Source organism: Crinia signifera, chromosome 11, assembly GCF_055691185.1.
Source record: "Crinia signifera chromosome 11, ASM5569118v1, whole genome shotgun sequence".
Classification (NCBI taxonomy): Eukaryota; Metazoa; Chordata; class Amphibia; order Anura; family Myobatrachidae; genus Crinia; species Crinia signifera.
The window spans coordinates 61,461,991-61,486,322 of NC_139227.1; the positions used below are offsets into that span (position 1 = coordinate 61,461,991).

General features: G+C 42.3%; 1 protein-coding gene across 3 annotated transcripts; it reads right to left on the bottom strand.

The window, feature by feature from the left end:
- Positions 1-207: 207 nt before the first annotated feature.
- SART1 (spliceosome associated factor 1, recruiter of U4/U6.U5 tri-snRNP) lies at positions 208-22,235 on the bottom strand. 3 transcript variants are annotated; one of them, XM_083165515.1, is made up of 21 exons: positions 22,144-22,235; positions 19,240-19,482; positions 17,829-17,883; positions 16,770-16,825; positions 16,531-16,657; positions 15,795-15,900; positions 12,206-12,280; positions 11,990-12,086; positions 11,742-11,887; positions 11,437-11,643; positions 11,117-11,220; positions 10,827-10,948; positions 10,543-10,664; positions 7,673-7,843; positions 7,476-7,586; positions 5,395-5,482; positions 3,297-3,387; positions 2,835-2,970; positions 2,670-2,759; positions 1,042-1,163; positions 208-600 (listed from the first exon to the last, which is right to left on the bottom strand). In XM_083165515.1, exons 2-21 carry the CDS (start codon positions 19,478-19,480, stop codon positions 582-584), a joined length of 2,286 nt encoding a protein of 761 aa, XP_083021641.1. In that variant the 5' UTR covers positions 19,481-19,482; positions 22,144-22,235; the 3' UTR covers positions 208-581. The 3 variants fall into 3 exon arrangements, with proteins under 3 accessions (XP_083021641.1, XP_083021643.1, XP_083021642.1); XM_083165517.1 differs by having other exon boundaries at positions 22,172-22,189; XM_083165516.1 differs by lacking the exon at positions 22,144-22,235 and adding an exon at positions 22,073-22,124.
- Between the last annotated feature and the right edge of the window lie 2,097 nt (positions 22,236-24,332).

Below are 24,332 nucleotides of genomic sequence, written 5' to 3' on the forward strand. Positions count from 1 at the left end.
TCCTCACATACAAACATAATGTGCCCATTTCCAAGCTGTACTCTGTGTGCCATCAACCCAATAAAAGCATTTAATAAGTGATATGATTGTCATCACTCGTTGCTAGTAAAAACTGGTGCTCCAACAGCATCACTGTTCATGCATTTTGCAAAATGCAACTTTTTGAATTCATTTAAAACATTTAAATAATTAAAAAAAAAAAAAAAGTCTTCTAGAACATTTTATTACAGGTTTAAGAGATAGCCTGCCAATACAATTTAGTGAGAAAATTGGAGCATTTCTGGATTCCAGCACACCCCAATCTTACAGAAACCTTATTATAAAAACAATTCCCATCAGTTTTCTCTGTGGTGACTAATGCCCGTCAGGCAATATTGCAGATCCAAGCATCTTTGCGAACAATCTGTGTGACGTAAGCAAATTCGGACTTCACACAACCTCCCCTATCACATAAGAGTGATTGTTTTTTTGCACATAAAAATTAATGGAATTGTTGTGCACAAAAGATAAATATATTAACTCATTGGGTCCTGCTGCATCTTTATTCTTCAGCAGAATTTAGCAGCAGATGTACTTTCCACTTATTTGATAAGTGTGTTCCTGGAAGAGAGAGAAGGAGGGTACCAGTTAATACCAATTAAGACAAGAGTCTGTCTCTGCTCTATTTCACAATGGAAATATATTGCTTTCTGCAGTATGCAGAATATTTGAAATAGCGAAGCATATAAATTGTACTAAAAAAAACAATACAATTCTATTCATAAGGTTCTACAACCAAATGCAAGTAAAATGAATGAGGATGTCCTAAAATCTTTAAATTCAATACACAAGAAGTAGAGGCCAAAAATATAGGATAATTTAAATTCAAACAATTACACTCCTGATATCAATTGCAAGTTCCTGATCCCATCTTTATCATAATGTAGGGATTCTCTTATAAATTAAGCTCTATAAAAATAACACTTCTGTACAAAAGTGCAGTTCTACAATCCCCACATGTACCCAACATTGAAATGTGGAATATTTATATTTGGTACTCACGCTGTCATACTCTTCCCACTCCCACTGAGGACAATGTAAGGGGTCTTCTGAGCCTTCTGTTTCTCCTGAAGCAGAGCCACTGTACCCAGAGGGGTGTCACTGGAACTCATCTTTTTCAGCAGCTGGTAACAAAAATGAAGTATTAGTTTTGACTGCACTAACACAAACACACAGGGAGCAATTTAGACCTGATCGCACAGCTGCAAAATTTGCAGTGGCCAGCATTCAGTTAAGATGCCGCCCTTTTAGAGTGAAATCAATTAATGTGCCCGCTGTGCGAAGAGATGTGTATGGCTGCAAATCTATTCGCAGCCATGCTAGTATGTACAAAACCCATCGCAAGCCGCACACCATCAAATGATTTTGCACTTTTCATCACAGGGATAGAATAGCCAGAGACTTACTTGGGTGGCTGCGATGTATCCAGCCTGCTGTTGACATCACACACCCTCCCCTAAAATGCTACGGCACGTCTAGTGTTTTTCTTAGCACTCCCACTAGATGGCAGGGGGAGGGGCCCTAGAGTCTAGGGCCCCTCCCCCTATGTATTATATTACAGATGGAGCCCCCTTCATCTAGCCCTTAAATAGGATTAAGTGAGTAATGGGATTACTCTGCTAATCCCCTACTGTATTGTTCTATGTATTGTTGCTGAGAACAATAGAATAGCGATGGTTAGCCACAACCTAAGGAAGATAGTTGAGAGGGGCTCCATCTGTATGTATATACATGGGAGGGAATAAAGCGATGCCTTTCACCTTGATTAGCACCCCTCCCACCTGTTCCAGATTGTTTTGTTTTAACTAGCATGGAGTCCTGCACTCAAGACTGTACACTCAGTTTGGCACTGGTGGTGTCCTGGACTTGGCCGCTGTGCGATCAGGTCTGAATTACCCCCGCAAACACAGACTTGACCAGAAAATGATCTATTGAAAAGGCGGCATTACTCAAAAGCATTTAATAAGTGATATGATTGTCACAAGCTGTCACATCAAAACCTGGGTCCAACCTGTGTTTAACCTGGGTTGAAATGCCAGTTTGCTCAACCTGGGTTATTTCACTTTGGTACTTTCACGAAGCACCTCGACCCAGTCAATAGCCCAAATTACTTTTAGGCTGTTAAAGGGGTGCAACTTAACTCTGCAGTTTGAAAAAGGTCAGTTAGGAGAAACATTTAAGACTTGTAACAAGCGATAAAAAATATCACGCTTTATTAAATTGGGCCCTAAGTGTACATAAGGCATAAAATGCAGCAGTCTGGAAAAAACCCAGCAGACCAAGCATCACATCCAAGGAATGAACACTGCCTCAATATTGCTTGGGTGAGGGTACAAGCATGGTACTTCTTAGTTACTTTATGGATGTTAAACATCAAATCAGCAGAACAGTATGCATTAATATACATTTGCCATATATGAAGGAGTCTCACATTAGAAATAGTGGTTGAATGTTTGTTGTACCAACACCATAGCCCTGGTTTCATTGCTGTGGCGTAATAGAAAGGTACTGGATTTAGATACATGCCACACTTAGGGGACCCTTCGGTGTATAAAACTAGTAGGCCTTTCATACAAAGCAACTTGCATCTCAGTTTCCCAATAACAGACTAACACTACACCATTACTCACCGCTTCCTCATCCAGTTTCTTCATTCGCTTTTCTGTTTTCATTTTTCCTGAGCCCTTGCCGTGGAACCGGTGAGACAACTGTCTAAATGCCTATGGCAAGAAAAGTGAACAAGGGGTAAGAATCTGGCAGTCACCAAATTACAGGGAAGATGTATTATAGATTACCTCTTTTGGACAAAGCTTCCGACCAGTTTCATCCACATACTCAATCTTGACATCTGGTCTGTAGCCTTCTTTTTCCTTGAAGTCCTGTGTAAATCCTCTGTACTCTTCTCGTCTGCTATACTTGTCATCTATTGCCCTGTAGATTTAAAACAAGACTGTTTATGCAAACGAGGTTGCACGTAAGAACTACTGAGACCATTGTGTGCTCAAGGCTATACTAGACCCTGGATATGTAAACATCTATAGACATTAGTGCATTGATGCCACTGGTGAGACATATGGCAGGGCAGTTTCTAACTTACAGTGGTAGCACTAGGCGAGATAAACCTATTACACATTTACTGCCAAAGGTGCAAACATTTACCATGAAAAGCAGATTCAAACATTAGAATCCAGCATGACAAAGGCCCTCCATGAAAGTATATTTAAGATGTCTAAAAGACATGTATAACAGTTACTTACATTTTGTCTTCTATGCAATATACAGCTGATGGAAGGGATTTATTGTAAGTTTTAACACGTGCTATCTTCTGTAGGGTTGTCTCCAATAAGCCTGTGAGAAAATACATTTTACATTGATGAAAGTTTCATTAATGACAACCAATACTAAAGCTACAACCATTATATTTTAATTGGGGGTGGGTGCGTTGTTATCAAATATTGAGGTTATCCTGTTTCAAGATATGCCTTTGAATTCACAATAGAACATCTACGTACATACATATAATGGATGGCTGCATTGTGAAGCATTACAAAATAGGGATCTAGCAAAAGTCAATAACCGGAATCCCACAGCAAGATTTAAACAGAGAAAAAATTGAAGGCACTGTCAAGGACTGAATAAGTGAAACCCAGTTATACTCCAGTGTTCCCAAAAATAAACCAATAAACAAACAGTGTGGCTACCTCTATGAACAACCTACAATAAATTACAAAATAAATGGCAGAACAAAACAGTGTATGAACAAATAAGATTCAAATAATTTAAGGTAATGTAACAACATAACATTTAAAAAGAAAAATGTGCCAACAGGAACCACAACACACCATTCAAGATGTTTAAAATCCTGGCCTTCATTTTTGCTTCTTCAACTAGATTACCTTATGGCATAAAAGTGGGTAGTATGTATAAAAACTAAGCCCAACATCCTAGTATACAGAACAAGTTTGTAAAGAAACAAAAATGTTATTTTATTAAGCTGGGTGCCACACACTTGCTGATGCCAGATCTGATTGGGTGGTGCCACTGGACATAATTTGTTCTGCAGCATGTAATCACTAGGGACATGCCCCTATCAGGGATGTTGCTAGTGCCCTGTGGGAGTGTGCATATCATGGGCACACACTGGAGCACAGGTCTTCAACCTGTGGCCCTCCAGATGTTGTGAAACTACATGTCCCAGCATGCCCTGACAGTTTTGGCATGCTCTTGTAGGAAATAATGTGGCAATGCATGTTGGAACATGTAGTTTCACAACATCTGGAGGGCCATAGGTTGAAGACCCATGCACTAGAGGATGTACCAGAATTGGCGCTCCATTCTATGGGATTGGGCGACATCTCATGTGTGCCCAGCTCCAGTGCCAAGACTTGTTGTTTACACAGTGATTCTCCCTCCTAGAAAAGAAGTACTAAAATAAATACTAAAAAAGTAAGCAAAATGAAAGCAGATTGTTTCTTCTATAAAAAATGTCCAGTATTAAAAAAAATCTAATAATTTGACTGCATTAAAATATATTTAATTCAAGATAAAAGTAACAAATAGAACTACAGATACTCATCCTCATGTTCTTAACACATTCTATAATGGTGTAGAAAACACAAGTAGTATTACAACACTTTTTTACACTGCATTCCACATGATGCAAGCAACTATAAAAAGAAAAGCCACTACTTCTGCCGCATTCTCACTGCTAAGAAAATTACCAGGTGCTTGACCCGCTCTTTTCCCAGGTAGGTCTATTCACACTACAAAATCACCAAAGCAAATTACTGGCTAGAATGGCTTCACCTGGTAATTTGCTGTGCAGTACAGTGAGAACAGGGGTCTGGCGTTGCAGCCAGTTTTATTACCAGGCATACCTAGCAGTCTGAACACTGTATAAACTACATCCTTGGAGCATAAAAACCTAAACCATCTGATCACAGGAGAGCTCCTACCTAAAAGCGCAATGCACTACTGAGGGAACCAATGTCTGTCCTCTTGCAGAGCTCTCTCAGACATCTAAGCTTGTAAGGCTAAATACAGTATATTAGATGCAGGCCAGAAGTAAGAAAACCCAGAGGAGCTGGTGGGAACATCAATCCTTTGTATATGCTGTATTTTCCAAACCAAATGCATAATCATAATGCCCTCGTCCCACCAATTCTGTAGCATAAAGTCCTGTGTGCAGAAGGGAGACCTTAGCGTTTGGGGCACTCCCACAACTAATCTTTGAACCATGCTGGTTTTAAAAACATGACAAATGCTTATTTATTTTGGTGACTATTTTTGCAAAAGCCAAGCAATAATGGTCACCAAAACACATCCCCTGGTGCAATATAGAGTAGCAGTCGTTACCTTTGTTCTGACACAGCTGTAATGCAGCTGCCAGACCTCTGTTCACAATTGGCTCTTCATCCAAAATGGTTGTGGAAGAGGCAGAATACTGATCATACAGGGGAGAGGAGTTTTATGAAAATCACATTACATATATAAATTTACACATCCATTACACTCAAAACAAAAATATCAAATAGAACGATCACAGATATTACAGAACAAATTGTACTATAGATTTAAAGGTACTTGTTTCCTAGCACGGCCACAACGATCATAATCGCGGTCATCGGGGGTAAAATCAGGGGCATCGCATGCGCAAAAAAATCGGGTGTGATGGGCCAGACGCGCTGCCCGCGATTTCCCCATAGAGAACAATGTTAAATGCCTCAATTTACCCGCGATGACCACGATTTCCCATAGGAAACAATGTGAAATGGCTCAATTTACCCAAATTATCATAGGAACAATGGTAAATGGGTCAAAAACACCCCTGAACATTGAAATGTCCCCCCAAAAGTAGTTTACGCCAGCACGTGATCAACATGAACCCGAAGCGTGGCGAGCGCAGCGAGCCCGCAAAGGGCGGCGGTACGCATCCTCCGACCTTTTCATACCCCTACTATCCACTAGGGCGTGGAGTTGAGAATAGAATAGTGTGGCGAGCGCAGCGAGCCACCGAGCCCGAAGCGTGGCGAGCGCAGCGAGCCCCGCGAGGGGACGCGGATACCTGTGAAGCCCGCGTTTACCTGTGAAGGTATCCGCGGGGCTCGCTGCGCTCGCCACACTATTCTATTCTCACTCCACGCCCTAGTGGATAGTGGGGGTATGAAAAGGTCGGAGGACGCGTACCGCCGCCCCTCGCGGACTCGCTGCGCTCGCCACGCTTCGGGTTCACGTTCATCGCGGGGTGGCGTGAACTACTTTTGGGGGGACATTTCACTGGTCAGGGGGGTTTTTTGGGCTTTCTGGCCCATTTACCATTCTTCCCTATGATGATTTGGGTAAATTGACCCATTTAACATTGTTTCCTATGGGAAATCGGGGTCATCGCAGGTAAATTGAGGCATTTAACATTGTTCCCTATGGGGAAATCGCGGCCATCGCCCGTGGACCATTTAAGCATTTTTAGGCGCACACGACGCGACCGACCCGATTTTTCACTGTTTTCAAAGCATTTCAATGGAAAAATCGGGGGCATCGCGTCGCAGGCCACTAAAATTACCCCCGATGGCCAAGATTTGTGGCCGTGCTAGGAAACAAGTACCGATTTAAATGGCAGTATATACCCTTGGTAACAACATTTATTTTGTTAACAAGTGACATACCAATATGTCAAAACTACAGATTCTCTCTTTCTACTTTATTCTTGCATAAACAAAAATATGGATGGATCATCTGCATCATTCACAGCAGATAACTGGAGCCATTTTGTATATATGGATGAGATAGACCCAGTGGGCGATATGTAATGCTGGCAGAATTTGGTGGCAGTGCAGGATGGTGGCCGAACACAGACTTTGTATTTTAAAAGGGCAAATCACTTACAAGGCAAAACTATGCCTTACAAGTGATTGCCCCTTCTAAAGCTTCTAAAAAATATGCTAAATCCAAATCAGGCGATATGTAATGCTGGCAGAATTTGGTGGCAGTGCAGGATGGTGGCCGAACACAGACTTTGTATTTTAAAAGGGCAAATCACTTACAAGGCAAAACTATGCCTTACAAGTGATTGCCCCTTCTAAAGCTTCTAAAAAATATGCTAAATCCAAATCAGATTCTCTCATTTCTCTATGGCATTCTAAAACCAAATTGGAATGGTTGCTATGGGCAACACCTCTACTTGTATGTTTTAGAAGCTTTAGTAAATCTACCTATTAAAGCCTTTGGGGGATGATTGTCTTCCATTCAAGACATGCTCTTTAGTAATGTTCTGAGATAATAAAACACAGTTAGCAAGGGGATTAGCTCTTACATTTGACATGTCTCAAAGTACAATATAAAAAGGGACCAAAAAAACAAATACAAAACACATAAAATCAATAATGCGCATATTTCAATGGTGAACAAGAAAAAACAAAAATATTTGCTTCCTAACTTACATCCTGATGGTTCTTCTCTTCATCTAGGTTCACCATACTCCAGCCAAGGTTTTCATCTCCATCAGAGTCTCCGCCTTCATTCTCAGACTCCTCCTCCTCTTTTTCAAAGTCCTGGGAAGGAAGACAAGATGGTAGTGTAAGAAGCAACTACACAATGGGATTAGCCCTTCTAAACCAGCACTTCCATACTCCCATACCATTAAGTCCTCTTGATCTTCCCGGTTTCCTGCTAGCCCATATGTTGGTATCTCCCCAAGTGTCCTGCAGAATTCAGAAGTTGCGTTGAACACAATGGACCCTTTCTTATCGTCGTCTTCATCTTCATCTTGACTCTTCTGAGTGTTTAGTTTTTTTACCATTGTAACAATCTATAAAAAAAAGCAAAAAAAAAAAAAAAAAACGCAGAAAGAAAAAAGTAAAAAGGAAAGCCACATTGAAGTTTAACAGACAACGTTATAATAATAATATTTTTTTTTTTTTTTTATCAGGAACCACTCTACATCAGACAAGTTTTGTATTCCGAAAGAGCAAGATATAAATTACAGAAAAACAAAAAGACAAAAAACACAACACTTCTAAAAACTTTTTCTGAACCAATGGTGGACACTGGGTGGAGCTACGGCTACAGGCCCCAAGGAGATTAATATTCTTTGAGTGTAGCCCAGACTCCCCCTCCTCCATTCCACTACAGCAGGCATGTCCAAACTGTGGCCCTCCAGCTGTTGTGAAACTACACATCCCAGCATGGCTTGCCATAGTTTTAGAATTGCCTAATAACAAAACTGTGGGAAGGCATGAGGGGGACTTGTAGTTCCACAACTACTGGAGGGCCATAGTTTGGACATGCCTACCCTACAGGCTTCAGATTGTTCAACAGCTATAGAAAGAAAGAAAGAAAGAAAGAAAGAAAGAAAGAAAGAAAGAAAGAAGATTCCTTTGTGGTAGCAGCCTCCGTTTGCATGATAAAGTCAGGCACTCTATCCTAAGGATGGTTGTGTTTCTCCAGTCCAGTTCAAACATTTTAATCTTGGGAGCATGGTCTTATGAAGTCACCAGAGTTTTTGCATTGTAGAACCCTGTGAGAAAGCAGCTCTGTCCACAGTCAGCCACCTATGTAGTTTCAGCAGAGACCTTTCCAGCCTCTGCAGAAGGCCTGAGAAGATGGCAGTATCTGGATGTGACCCAGGCAAACAAACAAAAATACTGTGTCTGGGATCCCTGCATAGTCAGGCAAAAAGTGAGAGGTGTGCCAGACCATTGTGAGCGCATTATGCTCCTCCTAGTGGGAGTACATTGAACTTCTATAATAAAAAATAACATTCTGCATAACTAAAGTTGCCACAGCACCCTCCTAATTACAAAAGTTAAACTGAGATGAGGGATATAGAATAGAGAAGACAGAGCAGCATTTTAAGATATAGGCCTGCTCCGCTGAGCCTCCTTCTCTATTAAAATGTAGCAGTATGCCCTAGAATAGATTATAGAGAAACACAAGGTTTTGCAATAAGGTGCTCAACACTGATGTAGCAGCAGCTTTAAACATTCCCCACAGAGGTAGAATCTAAAGCTGGGAAGACATTAGCCTAGTGTAGGGGGTTCTCAAACTATTTTGCTCGGGAACCCCACCAGACAATAAAAATTACAGGACCCCAGCAAGTTAATGCAGAAGGTCATCAAATCACATGTGTAGTCAGCAGACAGCACATACACGGCAGCACAAACTGATATGAAAAGTCTAAAATAACAGACAATTTAACAGATTTTTCAGTCTCTTTGAATCACTGAATGAGATTAGAAGTCATTAGCCTGATGGTCAGCAACATGGAGTCGCGACCCCATGCTGAGAAAGGCGACACCCACTTTGGGGTGAGGACCCACAGTTTGAGAACAAATGGCCTAGAGGTTCCCAAACTTTTTGATTCACGGCACCCTACAGTAGCAGAATATTTTTTACGGCAGGCCTAGGTCAATGGTTTGTTACTGAGAATTTCAGAACAATTTATTAAAATGAAATAAGTTGTAATTAAATGTTATTCTTGGGTCCAGTTATGTGGTAATGAACATGATTCACTTCTGTTTATCCACATATTTTATAATTCAAAGCCACTAGCATTGACTTTGCCTATTTCATGGACCATAAATATTTTGAATTGGTTCTGGACCACCAACATGAGGCACCTCAGGCAGCATAGGCACACAATTTGGGAACTGCTGCATTAGCCAGTTATTGTTAAAATATGCATGACAACTTTTTTGTGCATATCGACTACTGTTAATGATCTGTGCTCCCCAGGGTCGCTATCAAACCTGTCATCTGTACATTCAGTAAAATCCAGACTGTATCATCAACAGCAGCAAGCTCCCAGATGTAGCCACTGAACGATATCATTTGAGGTGTACGCACTATATATCATTTGTCTAGGAGTTCAAGGGAAATAGTTAGTGATAGCGTATTGTTGCACTGTCGGCTAATGTATACCCAGCTTAATGCTCTGGGGGCCTCCCCTGCATTGGTAGGTTGTTGTAATATGCAGGGCACATATCATGTGCACGGGTCCATTGACATGTATGGGGCTATCACTAGCTGGCCTGCAAAGGCTGGACTATTGAGTGGTAGAACAGGATGCTTTGAAAGGTCAAATCTTGTCTGGAGGCTGGAAGCCCTGGGGAGAAAGGCTGCAGCACTGAAGACAAGGTGACTGCACAAAAGCTGATGCTAGCACAGTGCTACTGGTAGCCTGTATAAATCCATTCCTGAAATCTTCAAATCAGAATATTCCAAGGCATCATGCTGCCACTTGCTTGTCCTTCAGAATCATCATAGTCCATCAAAAAACAAACAAAAAAAACCCAAGAACAGAATAGAAAATAAATCACCCAACCTCTTATTTCTCTAATGTTGAAGAAAGTGTAACACCCTGCAACCATCATCAAAAGTATTTAGTTTAGATATATTCCTAAATATATTTAGATATAGATATATTCCTAAAGTCCTGAAAATAATGCATGTCAAGATCAATGTTCTTTTTACAAGAGATCATGAATGGTGCAACCTACACACTCTCACCTTCTCACTGCTGTCTTTCTGCTGCTGGATCTGTTTGAGCCGTCTACTTTTTTCAAGCTGTTTTTGTAATTCAATTTCCAATTCATCCTCGTCCACAACAACTGAAGAGTCTGGCATATCCTCTATTAAAAAGGGACCAGAAAAAAAAAAAAGTTCATAAGAAAACCAACCAAAATTCAGTTCAAGAAAAATAGAATAGCACATAGACCTATATTGTAGAAAATGATATATCCACACACGTGTATAAAAGTCATAATAGATTAGTACTTTGAGAATGCTCTCACCTTGGTCACTAAACTCCATGTTTTCGTAACGAAGGTCATCAGATTGCGGCATAACATTATTGAGGGCCACACTTTGCTCTTCATCGTCAGAATCTATGTATTTACGTCCACGGCCCCGGGATCTAACAGACATTTAGGATAATAAGCAAAATTAGTAACTTGGCATTTTCCCCAGAGTGTTCGATAATTAAACCTATCAACAAGCCTTTTTACATTATGCCAGACTAACATACAAATAGATACAATTTCCAAATGCTGATCAAGGAGACAAACATTGATTTTCAGCTTACCTGGAACCAAAGTCAGTCTGTCGGGTATCAGGTTTCATAAGTATAATGTCATCAGTCTTCTTGCGAATCTTTTTCACTCGCCGCTTTGTCTTCTTGAAGGACACCTTTAAAAAAAAAAAAAAAAAAAAAAAACGCACTGTAATTTACTCCAGCAATATACATATTTGGAAATCCGAACCGTCGAAAATTAGCTTTCTTTTTGTAGACAAATAGTCTGCAATATTGTCGCAACATCAGTAAAATGCTGACACTAGTGACTACTCCTCAAGGTCTAAACTTCCAACTAACCCCATTTACAAGGGTCCTGTTTATTGTCTTACCATCTCCTCAGGAGTATAATATTCAGATGCAATTTTCAATCCTGGAAGTTCTAGAGTTTGTGCCTGATTGTGTAAAGTTTGCCGAATACTCTGCATCTCCCTTTCCCAAGACCCATCTGCAGTTCCACCAGTCTCCAAGCGGAAGGATTTCTTCTTTTCCCCATCAATCTCCTCATCATATTTGGAAAGTACAGATTTGTGTCGGAACTAATTTAAGAAAAAAAAAAAAAAGACAAGACATGTTTCCTCAAGAAATGTGACAGACTGAATTCAGCAACTGTACTATAAGAAAGACGCACACTTACCATTACCATGTCATCCACATTCTCCTCTTCCGCATATGGTTTGTAATCGGGTCGTTTCTTCTTAAGCTCTACATTTTTATCTGCTCTCTCTTTGTCTATCATATTCACATTAACTAAGACATCAGCATCATCTTCATCAAGGACACCTAGGTATAGAAACACCATGTCAATGCAAAAACTAAGTTTGGCTCAGTATGTATGCACATCGATCCCCACCCAGCTTTCTATGCAAATGTTTGACAGATTACCTTTGTCCTTGAGAGTTAGAATTACAGTCTTCCCCTCACTAAAAGACTCTGTATTGTGCTCTACAGTGAGTCCCTGCAAATCTTCTGAGGTGTAATGCTAGAAGAAGGAGATATATCAAACAACCATTAATTACTATCTCTACAAAAAGGAAAAACAATGCATGGATCTCAAGAAAAAGAAAATATATATAAAAAAAGATATAGTCTACAACAGACCTTCTTTTGTCCAAATTCCTCTTCCACAAGATTAGACACACCAAATTCTTCATCCATTTCTGCTAACAATTTTGCCTGTGCAACCAAATATAGTGTTAGGTCCAAGGTCTTATTCTTTTAAAATTAGGAAAACAAACATTTCAATTGCAATACAACCATGCTGCAGCAGCCAATCAGCATTACAGAATCCGGTGCAAAATCTGCTCGTACCTATTGCAATAATGATCAGCAGGGAAGGGATATTATCAGATCTCCCAGAGATGAAAGGACTGCCCCACCCCAGTCATCCTGCGACCATAAACAAGTTCCAGCCTGGGTGACAAGCATAGAGTACCCATGGTATGTGAAGTGCAATGGGTAGGAATGCTTTCAATAAGCCCTAATGGCAATAAGGGCAAGCAGAACAAAAAAAAGTTCTGAGTCATTGACATTATGGGTGAAATTTACTAAGATGTGAAATACACTTCACGTCATGTTGCTATGGGCAACCAATCACATCCTGTCTACTATCTTCTAGAGGGTGGTAAATAAATAAGTAGCTTGTGATTGGTTGCCCATAGCAACATGACCAGTGAAGTGTATTTCACATCTTAGTAAATTTCACCCTATATGTTAACTTACTGTCCAGAGGGAATATGATAGGTAGAATAAACCACAGAGGTATCCGACTAAAGCTGGCCATACGCTACTGCGATTTCTTGCAGCAGTGTATGGCCAGCTGATGCCCTGTGAGCCACCCGGGAGGGTCGCATGCGATCCATCACATGCGGTCCTTTCACATGTGATGGATCACAGTCAACCCCTGTTCCTCCTTGTAGGGAGGAGGAGGGTCTGCGGTTGGAGGTCAGACCTGCATGCCGGTCCGACCTCTGACTCAGGTCTGATGCACACAGGACCGCGCATCGGAGCTGAGGGGGACATCACAATCACCCCATTTGGGCCGATTTTTCTTCCCGTTCCATTGGGAACTGTAGAAAATCGGCCAAAATCGCAGTAGTGTGGCCTTTAAGGTTTGAGTAAATCAGTTTTTCAAGTAAAAGGGGGAAAAGTCTATTTTGTAACTAATGCTATAACTCCCAAGACAAAAGTTCAACTTATTACACAATTTACTAAAGAGTTCGATCTAGATGTGATGTCCCCAACTGGGATTTTTTACTAGCTTCAGATTTAGGCTAACTAGTGATTATGCTACCTTTTGCTTTATCCACTGCTTCCCCTTACTAACATATACCATATAACATAATGGTTATACCTAGGGATGCCAATCCCGGGGCATTTTTTCAATCCCGGGAATCGGGATTGAAAAATGCTCAATCCCGGGATTCCCATACCTAAAAGAAAGTTGCCCCTGTGCCCCACACTGACTGACTTTTGGGGAGCGGCGGAGGGGGGCAGGCAGGACGTGTGCAGCTGTGGGTGGCCTGGCGGCGAGCAGGTTCCGGGGCCACACTCACTTACTTTTGGGGAGCGGTGGAAGCCTGCAGCATCGGCGCGGAGGCAGGCAACTGGGGGAGGCGGGTTCCGATGCCAGTGGTGCAGCGCTGCGGCCTGCGCAGTGTGACCTATGACTGAATCATGCTGCGCAGGCCACAAGCCGGGTCGGGAACAGCCGGGCAGTGTCTGAGTGCTCAGACGCTGCCCGGCATTAGACTGCGCATGCGCAGTCTAAACTCGAAATCCCGGACATTTTGGGGCCAAATCCCAGGATTCCGATCCCAGGATTGGCCACCCTAGTTATACTCCTGTATAATGGTCATCAATTAGGTATTTATCCTACCCCTTCCTAAAAGTATTAATTATGTCCAAAATCCAAATCTTTACTGCCCTGACGGGATGTGGTCGGCATGTCGACGGTGAATACATGAAAGATTGAGACATACCTTACGCTGACATGGTCAGAAGGTCGACACAAATATTAAGCCGTTTTTTTTTCATACTTTACAATCCAAGTAGACAGAGTTAGTATATAATAGTATGCTGAGCATTGCGAGGTACCATGCCTGAAGCATAACAAGCGAAGCGGTACACTTCTAGCTTGTACATGTCGACAGACACCAATTTTTTTTTGAAAAACTCATATCGATCTATTGCTTGTGTTGAGCTTTTGACCATGTTGACATAAGCTATGTCAACCTTTTTCATGTGTCGACCTGATTACTGTGAACCCTAAGATGCACACCTGCCCTCACCATAAAAAAAATTGCTTCCTTCAGATGGCACCAAATCTCCTCTCCTCCAGTCTAAGGGAAAGCCCATGTGTCCTTGTCACTGACCTCAAGGTAAAAAGGGTTACCAGATAGTTGCTTATATTGCCCCCTGATATATCAGCATGATAGGCATGTGCCCTGCTTAAATGTCTTTTTCCCAGTAATTTGGCTCATCTTTCATCATAGCTCAAGGACTCCTTCCCTCTTTTTAGCTTTGTTGCCCTTCACTGAACCTTCTCCAGTTCTACAATGTCCTTTTGTTGTGTGGAGCCCAGAATTGCACTCCAAACTCCAGGTGAGGCCTAACCAGTACCTTATAGAGTGGCATCATTACAGTCTCGTACCTTACTTCCTTCCCCCTTTTTATTCAGGATAATGTCCTATTGGTCTTAGTTGCTGCTCCATGACACTGAGCACTGCAATCAAGTTTGTTATCAATTTGTACTCCTAGGCCCATTTCCATTTGTGCTCTACCCTCTTTAGATTGCAGCCAGCAAAAAGGAAACTTAAGGCCCACATACACTATCCGATTTTGGGACGATTTCATCCGATTTCGGCACTTTGTGCCGATAATCGTGTGAAATCGGCCCAAAATCGCAGGTGTGTGATATCTGATCCGATCCGATGCGCGGTCCCGGGAGGTCGGACGGTCAGTACATACGATCACGTCCGACCTCCCTGTATGCATATGCCTGCCCACCTGACAGGCATATGCATGCAGGCACCGGAGGAGCAGTGGGGCGGGCAGCGGGTCCCTGAGCGCCAGGGAGTGCTGACCTGGCCGGGCGGTGATGTTCATATATATCAGCAGCGCTGCAGGAGTCGGGAGGGGACGTGGTGCCGGGTGCGGCAAGTGCTGCTGGCTGACCTGGCCGGGCATGTGATAACAAATAGCAGCAGCGGGGTCAGGACGCGCAGTGGCGGCTATTCGATTTTTAAAATACCTGTCTCTCAGCCAATCAGAGAACGGCCGGTCATTTGACAGGTATTTTAAAAATCTAATAGCCACCACTGCCGATATATATGAACATCACCGCCTGGCCAGGTCAGCACTCCCCGGTGCTCAGGGACCCGATGCCCGCCCCACTGCTCCCCCTGATGAGAGCACCGCCGCCCCCTGCGCCCCAACATGTGATAAATCGCAGGCGATTTATCACATGTCAAATTTGGCTCATCAAGTGCCAAATTGTGTGTGAGCCTTCCGGGGAGCTCCCGGGCGGCTCACAGGAGAATTGGGTCCGACTTGCCTTATGGACAAGTCGGCCTAATGTATGGGGGCCTTTAGACACAAAGGAAAAGGAAACCAGGACAATGAGGTTGTCTTAAATCAACTAATGTCACTGTCCCTCTTTAAAAGGAACAAGCAAGTTTGCTATACTTGCCCTCTTCTCAGCTTTATCCTTTTCGGCTTGAAGCTTCCGACTTCGCTCAATCCAAGCGGCTGTATCATCTAACCACAGTTCATCTTCCCCCAGGGATTTTATTTTTCTGTAGGTAGAATTAAGAGAAGCATGGAAGAATGAGGGGAGAGTGAACAGTGTTCTTCCGGTAATTGCACAAACCAATACAAGGAAATTTGCTCTCAAACATCAATGTCTCCTGTCTGGATTCAATTCAAACCCCTTTCACACTCGCAAAAATATCCCGGGTTTGATGCACACGAAACGCGCATCACCCTGACCTGGGTAGATTCCGGGATCAACATGGGATGCTCAAAAACCCCGGATATTCTTGCGAGTGTGAAAGGGGTATCAGTTGGAATAAAAGAAGCCAGGAAAACCTCACCTAGGCCTTTATTCAGATCTGATCGCAGTACAAATATGTTTGGAAAATGGGCAAAACCATGTGCACTGCCGGTGGGGCAGATTTAACATGTGCAGAGAGAGTTCGATTTGTGCGAGTTATCTTGTTTCTGTGCAGGGTAAATACTGGCTGCATTATTTTTACACTGCAATTTAGATTTCAGTTTCAACACACCCCACCCAAATTTAACGCTCTCTGAACAGGTTACATCTGTTTCACCTGCAGTGCACATGGTTGTGCCCATTTTCCAAACAAATGTGTACTGCAATCAGATCTGAATAAGGGCCCTAGTACTAAACCATACTCTTCACTTACCCAAGTTTCTGGTTCAGCATCCTCTTCTCTTTCGCAGCTGCTAGTTTCTCTCTAATCTCTTGTTGATGCCTCAGGACCATTGGGTTAATAATAGCTGCTGCAACCGGGTCTTCTTTAGTGCCACACTCTGCAAAACAAGAACACATGAGTCAAATACAACGATGTGCCTAGTTTAACCAAAATTATATGATCAGACATCTTAATGAAAATGATTGGGGGGGGGGGGGGGGGGAACATACCCGTTTTAACTGTATTTAGTTCCAGGGGTTTCAAACCAAGTTTAGCACGTAGTTTACTAAAGAGAGAAAAAAGGAGTTAACAGATTACACTTGTACCAGTTCAGCAGCTCTCAGATTGGTCAAATAAAGGGGGAAAAGGACTATAAAAAAGCTACATTTGCAGCCGGTGACATGCTTGCTTTTTCAGGCACCTTAAAAAAGCAATGGCTCTTAAACAGGAACCTTAAGCAGATTAAACAACATCTTACATAATGATCCCTAATTCACTAATTAGTACATGTTAAAGGATCTGATTCAGAGTTGTACACAAGCCCAATGGTTTGCATACAATCCACTGGTGGGTGGATGGAGCACGAGCTGAATGGGTCCTGAGTAATCACTTGCAGTGCTTCATAGGCTGTGGCAGTTTAGGGGTGGGGTCTACAAGAGACAACCACCCCTTAATCCAGAACATTCTTTCCCAACCCATGTCTACATATCCATTAACCTTCTCTATAGATCACCCTGTGGTTAAGGACAATCTTCTCCCAACATCTTGTTTTCACTACCTTTGATTCTCATTGTCATTATTTCTCTACTCGCAGGTAGATGGTTTCCTGTGGCCAGTACGCACACTTGGACTACTAATCAAACATCTTTTCACCTTCTCTACAGTGTGTACTTTAATCTGTGTTATTCTAAACTGCTCAATCAGTATATTTATATTAAAAAGAACGGTACTTATATGTTATTTGGGCACCCACTAAGCTATTTGCTTAGTTTTACGCGTCCATGCTTTTTTTTGGGCTCCACACCAACATGGATAGTGGGAGTATGAGCGTACTAACTATAGTGGGCGCCCAACTAACATATAAGTACCAAAAGAACCTACTGATCATAGGTCATTTTTACCTTTTTTTACAGAGTGCTAGAGGTGCAGGTTTGCTTACGGTCACAACATTTTTATGAAACAAACATCTTGCACCACAATATAAGTTATGGAGAAATAAAAATCCCCAAAAGCAAACAAACCAAAAAAAAATAAAAAAAACTTGGCAAATGTAAAGGCTTTACACTTACTTGGTCTCCTCAATGCTTAATGATGAATCCCCACCTGCAGATTTGGGAGCAATACCTAAATGCAGAAGAAGCAGATTTTTGGTCATTTGTCAGTTAAAACTAAAGCAAAGTTACATGTGTTCTGTTCTAGCAAACACGGATTTACATTAATATTGGCGTTGAAGCTTTGTGGAGGTACCATCCCATGTGATGTGATAAAAGCATTCACACTCACAGAAAGAGACTTAAGGCCCGTACGGCAAGTTTGAGCGGCTTTCAGCCCAAAGCGGCCCATTGTTAATGGCCCAGCCCAGCTCATCTGCTGGTATGAGTGGTCCTCCCCCCACTGACAGCGCCGGGCAGGAGAAAAGCCGCTCAGTTTGTATGCACCGAGCGGCTTTCCCCCCAGCAATGATAGCGATCATCGCTGTCCATACACGCTGGGAATAATTGCCCAGTGTGTATGGACCTTTAAAATCATACAACTATATTCAATTTTAACCACACATTAATATATTTGGATTCAAACAGATTTACAAAACACTATCTATAAATTATTCTCTTCTCTTCCCTGCTGGAATCTACTCCCTAATGCCAAGAGAATGGTGGACTATTTATTAAATACTTGATTGGACTTTCAGTCTCTGTGGTCTTATTTATATTGAAAGAAAAATTATCGTGACATCATTTGTTATTTTGAACTGTCTTGGCATTGTTATATTAGGGATCCTTTGTTCATCACCCAGCTCTGAATTTCTAAGAGAAAGCACAAACCTCTAATATATTGAACTACCTTGTAAATGGATTTCAGAAAGTCCAACCACAGTTGTGCTGTCACTGGCTACAAATCTCTCTAGCTGTGATATGACAGAGGGACAACACTTTCAACATGTAACAACAATCATCTTTTATTTAATGTAAGTAGTTTAAAAACAATTATGTGGTCATTACCCTTTTCCCATGCAAATAACAAAGTCACTGCAGAGGGTCTTTCCGAACTCAAGGTATATACTGGACAGTTGAGATTGATGACACATGAAGCTTACTATACAAACAGGATTGAGAGAATTGTCTTTTGAAATATGGTATTGAGAATGCTCTCTATATAACTGTTCTTCCTTGCTAGCTTCCTATATAGCAGTGGTTCTCAACCTGGGGTACTGCGTCACTTCCAGTTGCTGGAAATAGAGCTTGAATCTCGTGATTCCTCTGTATAATAGTGAGTCAACTGTTGCATACGCAGTAATACAGAGGAATCACGCAATTAAAACTTTAAATTCCGGTACACACGATGTACATTCTACATTGTATCATACTAACCTACCCCACATGCACAAGGGTGCGGAGCACAGGATCCTTCTAATATAGAGTTACAGCTATAAATGAAATGTGCCATGTCAGAAATTATCTTTATAGTTATAATTGCTCTTACCATGCTCATACGCAGGGTCCAACTTCTCCTTTTTTATCCTGCGAGAGTCTGTTTCCTTGGTGGCCCTTGACCTTCCTTCTCTGTCCCGAGGCCTCTCTCTTTCCCGGGATCTCTTGCGTCTTTCTCGCTCTCGTTCCTTGTGCTTGTGCTTCTTGTGCTCTCTGTGACGATCTTCCCCGCCACCTGCAGCTGAAGCATCGCGATCCCGTTCCTTCTCCTTGTGTTTCTTAGACGAGCCCATTACTTACGGGAAAGAAAAGGCAGATATTTAATACTTTCCTGTATAACAAGGTTTGTCTCACATGATATTATACCAGTACCACCTGAAACGTGAAAACTTATTTTGAGTAGGAAGCTGAAGACTACGTTAGCCTTCCTCCCCCAGTGCCCAGCTGTGTTCTCTTAGCAGCAGCACATAAGGAACAAGACAGTTCTTTCTGCCTCCTGCAGAGGTGTTGCGTGCCCAACCCCAGTTTTTTATTTTTTTGTCACAGCCCCGAATAAGCGGCAGCTAACGCCAGCTTTTCTGAGTTAATTGCAAACCCCAGGCAAATCCATACGCCACGAAAAATTATCATTGTTAATAAGATAGCACCTTATATATTAAATGCTGGCAACCCCAAAGCTAAATAGTAAACAGGGTGGCAAAAGGAATGGTCCACTAATATTCACCCTTTCAGTGTTCTCAAATTAGGACATAAAAGCAAATCATGGTGTAGTTCTCAGGTATGCTAGTGCTAATAATAAAACCAAATAGGAAAGTTATCTGTACAGTATTTATTATAAAACCTTTGTGAAATCTGGACTAATACCCATTTCACACCAGCCAAAATTACCGGGTTGGCCCCGGGAACAACCTGCGACTAGCTCTGGTGTGCAAATTCCCAGAAAAATTTGCAGAGATTTCAACCGTGCTAGCTAGCAAGGTTGCTACCGCGAACAGTCGTGGTTGCTGGCTAGAGTGAAAGGAACTTAACTGAGAAGCGGGGTCTGGCCGGAAGTCAATGCGGTCCATGCCGCGGCGGCTGGTGCTTGTAGCGCTATTTGCCGGGCGGGAAGTGCTGCTGATATTGAAAAGACTTTTCAAAATGTTTTCAAAACCAGCAGCGCTTCCCGCCCCACTGCCTGGCAAATATCGCTATAAGCGCCCAACCGCCACTCTCCAGATCCCCGCAATCTGGACCCCGCTGCCCCCTCACACCATAAAATGCAGAGACAAGGGTGGTGAGAAAGGGGTCAACCCTGCTTGATCTAGGGACCATTTTCCCAGTTAAGCTCCTGCATTTTCTGGTGCAAAAGGGGTATAAACGTACGTAGTCAAGCAGCTCAAAAAGTTAAGGCCCATGCACACTAGGCGATTTTTGAGCTCAATGTAGCTCACTATTTGCATTTTGAGCTATTTTCCAGCCATTGATTTTCACATGATCGACTGGCATACAAACTGGGCAAACATGCCCAGTATGCACTTTAAGTAACATAAAATGCTTTATATCTCAATTTTCCAGGCAGGAGTAATGTTGAAATTTGCTTATGCAGTGTTTGTCAGACAATATAAAGGAGGGGTTAGGGTTAGTAAAGTTCAAAACTGGTGTTAGAACAGTTAGATAATAAATTAGTCTGGATCCTGTATCGGGTTTTCTGTTTGTGCTAAAAGGTGGAAAGGCAACCCAAACTGCTGTGGAAATACGCATCAAAACATGCCGTGTTATGATGTATACACACGGGGCCGATATGCCGTGCTATGCGAGTCCCGATGCGATCAGATCGCATCGTGACTCACATCGCACGGCATGCATGGAGGGGCACAATTTAGACTATAAAGTGCAGATACGCACTATATAATCTTGCCTGCCCTCTCTATTTGGCTGCTGATTTGCGCTCACACAGGAGCCCTAAAAAAGCATGCGATCTGGCTTCCGATGTTCACTATATCGGCAACATCGGAAGCCATATCTTACTTACTGTGTACACACCATTACAGTTCTAATATTAGAGTATGCCTAAAACTCTGGCAAGTCATACTAGGATGTGAACTTTCACTTGTATAATAAGTGCATTTACCTAAGCCACCTTATAATCATTGGTAAACACTGATCTGGATCCAATAGTAATAAACATGAATATATCCTGTTATTTGAGTTCAAATGTCAAAAAAGACAGTCATAACCAATGAAAAGGACCCAGCTATGGTGCAGTTCCCAATACCACAAAGGGTGCATGGAGAAGAGGTCATCTCCTAATGCCATCAGAGGAAAAGCCCCAGAAATAACCTGGGTATAAAGCTTTGTGTTTAGTGACCCAAACTGGACCCGAGATTTAGATATAATACTATCTAATATAAGGTATATAAACAAGCATCAGAAAGCAGAATCCCAAACCTCCTCATTAGGCCATGCCACCTACATGGAGATAGATATCTGCATTTAACCTGATTAATCCACCAAAAAACCTGTGCAAATCATAGGTGTCCCTAAATAAGAGTAATATCGCCATAAGCATATAGGTAATTGGCAAGGAATAGAAGCAGACAACAAATGCTGTATGTAGATACACATGAACATTACTGTACATACAAATCCCGTATATTCAGAAGATTGTATCATATATAACCTGGTGTGTGTATGCGATATATAGCACAGCCCCAATTTATACACCTACAGAACAGCCAGTTATATACATAAAGGACCCCCTATGTTTACATTACGGCAATCCCAGCTCTGTAACCCGCTGATTCGTATACAACGGGACCCCCGCGCAGACTGCCACACACCGCCCTACACTTGACGTGCCATACATCCCAGTGCCCGGTACCTGTCCTTGTAACATGACTTACGGATAGCACCGCAATGCTGTACAACACAAACTGGAGGTACAATAATAACCGGCACAATCTTATTTACTTACTGCCACCGTCAGAGTTTCGTTACTCAACTCAAGATGTCTGCCACAGCGGTCGCAGCTCTGACGTCACGCCGCTATTCTGTCGCTTTAAAATGACGTTTTCAGCATTCAAAGTGACCCTACCGCATAATTCTAGTTTACTGCCCTCTCCACAACCAACGAAGCAAGAAAAATCTCCAATGATTTTTGGGTTGCAGTAACCGCCTGTTACAGAATTTGCAGTTTGGTAAATCCATATGCTCTCTGAAAAATTAGGGTAGTTTTCAAGGATGTCTTGTAAAGATTAGACTATTGCAAAATGTGTAGTTGCTAGCAAATCAAATCTATTGTCTATACTTCAGACATCCAAAGATGCCAGCATTTTAAATATATAGAATTTATTGGTACTTGTTTAGTTTCACGGCGGCCTATATATCCCGCTGCGGGACACGCTGCGCATCGCTGGCTCACTGCAAAGGACAGCTTGGTACTTGTGTATTATCACGGCGCCCATTTCATACCATCGCATACCACTAATTAAGGTATGCAATGGGACCCATGATTTTTATTTGTACAAGCACCCTGATGGGTGATTACTATGTTAAATGCACCCCCATTGTTAACGCCACCCCCACTATCAATGCCAACCCGAAGCGTGCCGAGCGCAGTGAGCCCGCGAGGGGCGGCGGTACACGTCCTCTGACCTTTTCATACCCCCACTATCCATGTCGGCGTGGAGTTGATTTTAGATAGTGTGGCGAGCCACCAAGCCCGAAGCGTGGCGAGCGGACGCGGAATACATGTGAAGTAATCCGCGTGCGCTCGCCACGCTTCAGGCTCGCTGCGCTCGCCACACTATCTAAAATCAACTCCACGCCGACGTCGATAGTGGGGGTATGAAAAAGTCGAAGGACACGTACTGTTCTCACAGCTGTTCTCACAACCAGTAATAGTTACATAGGAGGTTATTCAGGTTGGTGCGTAAATTTCCGAATTCTTTCGGAGCGGTCCGCACGCCACGCTGTGCGGACATCGTACGAAGAAACGCCCACCGGACCTCCGCTTGCGGTCGGACTCCCACTAGAAGAACAGGGCGTGTTTACGGACGACATCCAAACACATATTCTGCACGGTCTTACAGCGTTTGCACGGTCTTACCGCGTTAGAACGGACGGGAACCTGCCCGTACGCACCGATGCGGTGTATTTTCGCAAAACTCACCACTATTATCTGAACTCCGAAATCGGTCACATGACCCACTTATGCAATTAGGCAACCTCATTAAAAAGTGTTTGTTTGGAATTGAAATCAATTAAATCCTAATAGATACTTAAACACATTACTACCACATTCATTACAGACATTAACCCTTACATCATGTGAAGTGCTATATATTCATTGTCACCCCTTTATTTAGGTTTTATGTATGCATATTATATCATAATTGCACGTGAAATGCAATATTCTACAATGTGCTAATTATTACTAACACATACTAAAGGAAACTTAACACAGTGTGTGTGTGTATTTTTTTGTTTGGATAATGTTAATTGCTCTACAATTATAGTACATTTGTGTATTGCAAGGATCTGCACACTACAATAACATACATCTATATACAGTATGTACCTTTTGCTACTTAAAAATATTCTAAGCAATTTACACATATACTGTTTAATATCAAAAAAACACACAGACAACTTCTAACTGTAATCAACAATTTATTTTTTAAACAAAATAATTTAACCTAAAAAAGTGGAAAAAAAACCCTCAAAGAAGCAGGTCAGTAAGGTCCTGCAGATCAGCCAGGACCAGTCATAGTGCACCTTCAGAATCCCCACCCACCCATGACTAAGCTTTGAGAAGCATGTAATGAGCTCCACCAATAACAACTCATCAAAAACCGCTCAGTGTCTGTACTCTGATGCAACGTGGCATGGGACTTAGTCAACTCTCAGGAATGCACAATACATTTGGGCAATCATGGATGGCTTGGCTGCTGATGGTCTGCTCCATAAATCATTGTCATAATGCCAGGTAGGTGAAGCTGCAGCACTAACCCACTCCCATGCACAAAATCATTATTAAGACAAAATCAACCAACAATTATGTTTGCAAAAATACATGCAAACCACAGGGGGTGTCTAGCTAGAGGAGGGCCCAGGGGCACTGACCACTTGTGACTCCATTCTAAGCCACGCCTGTCCATACTC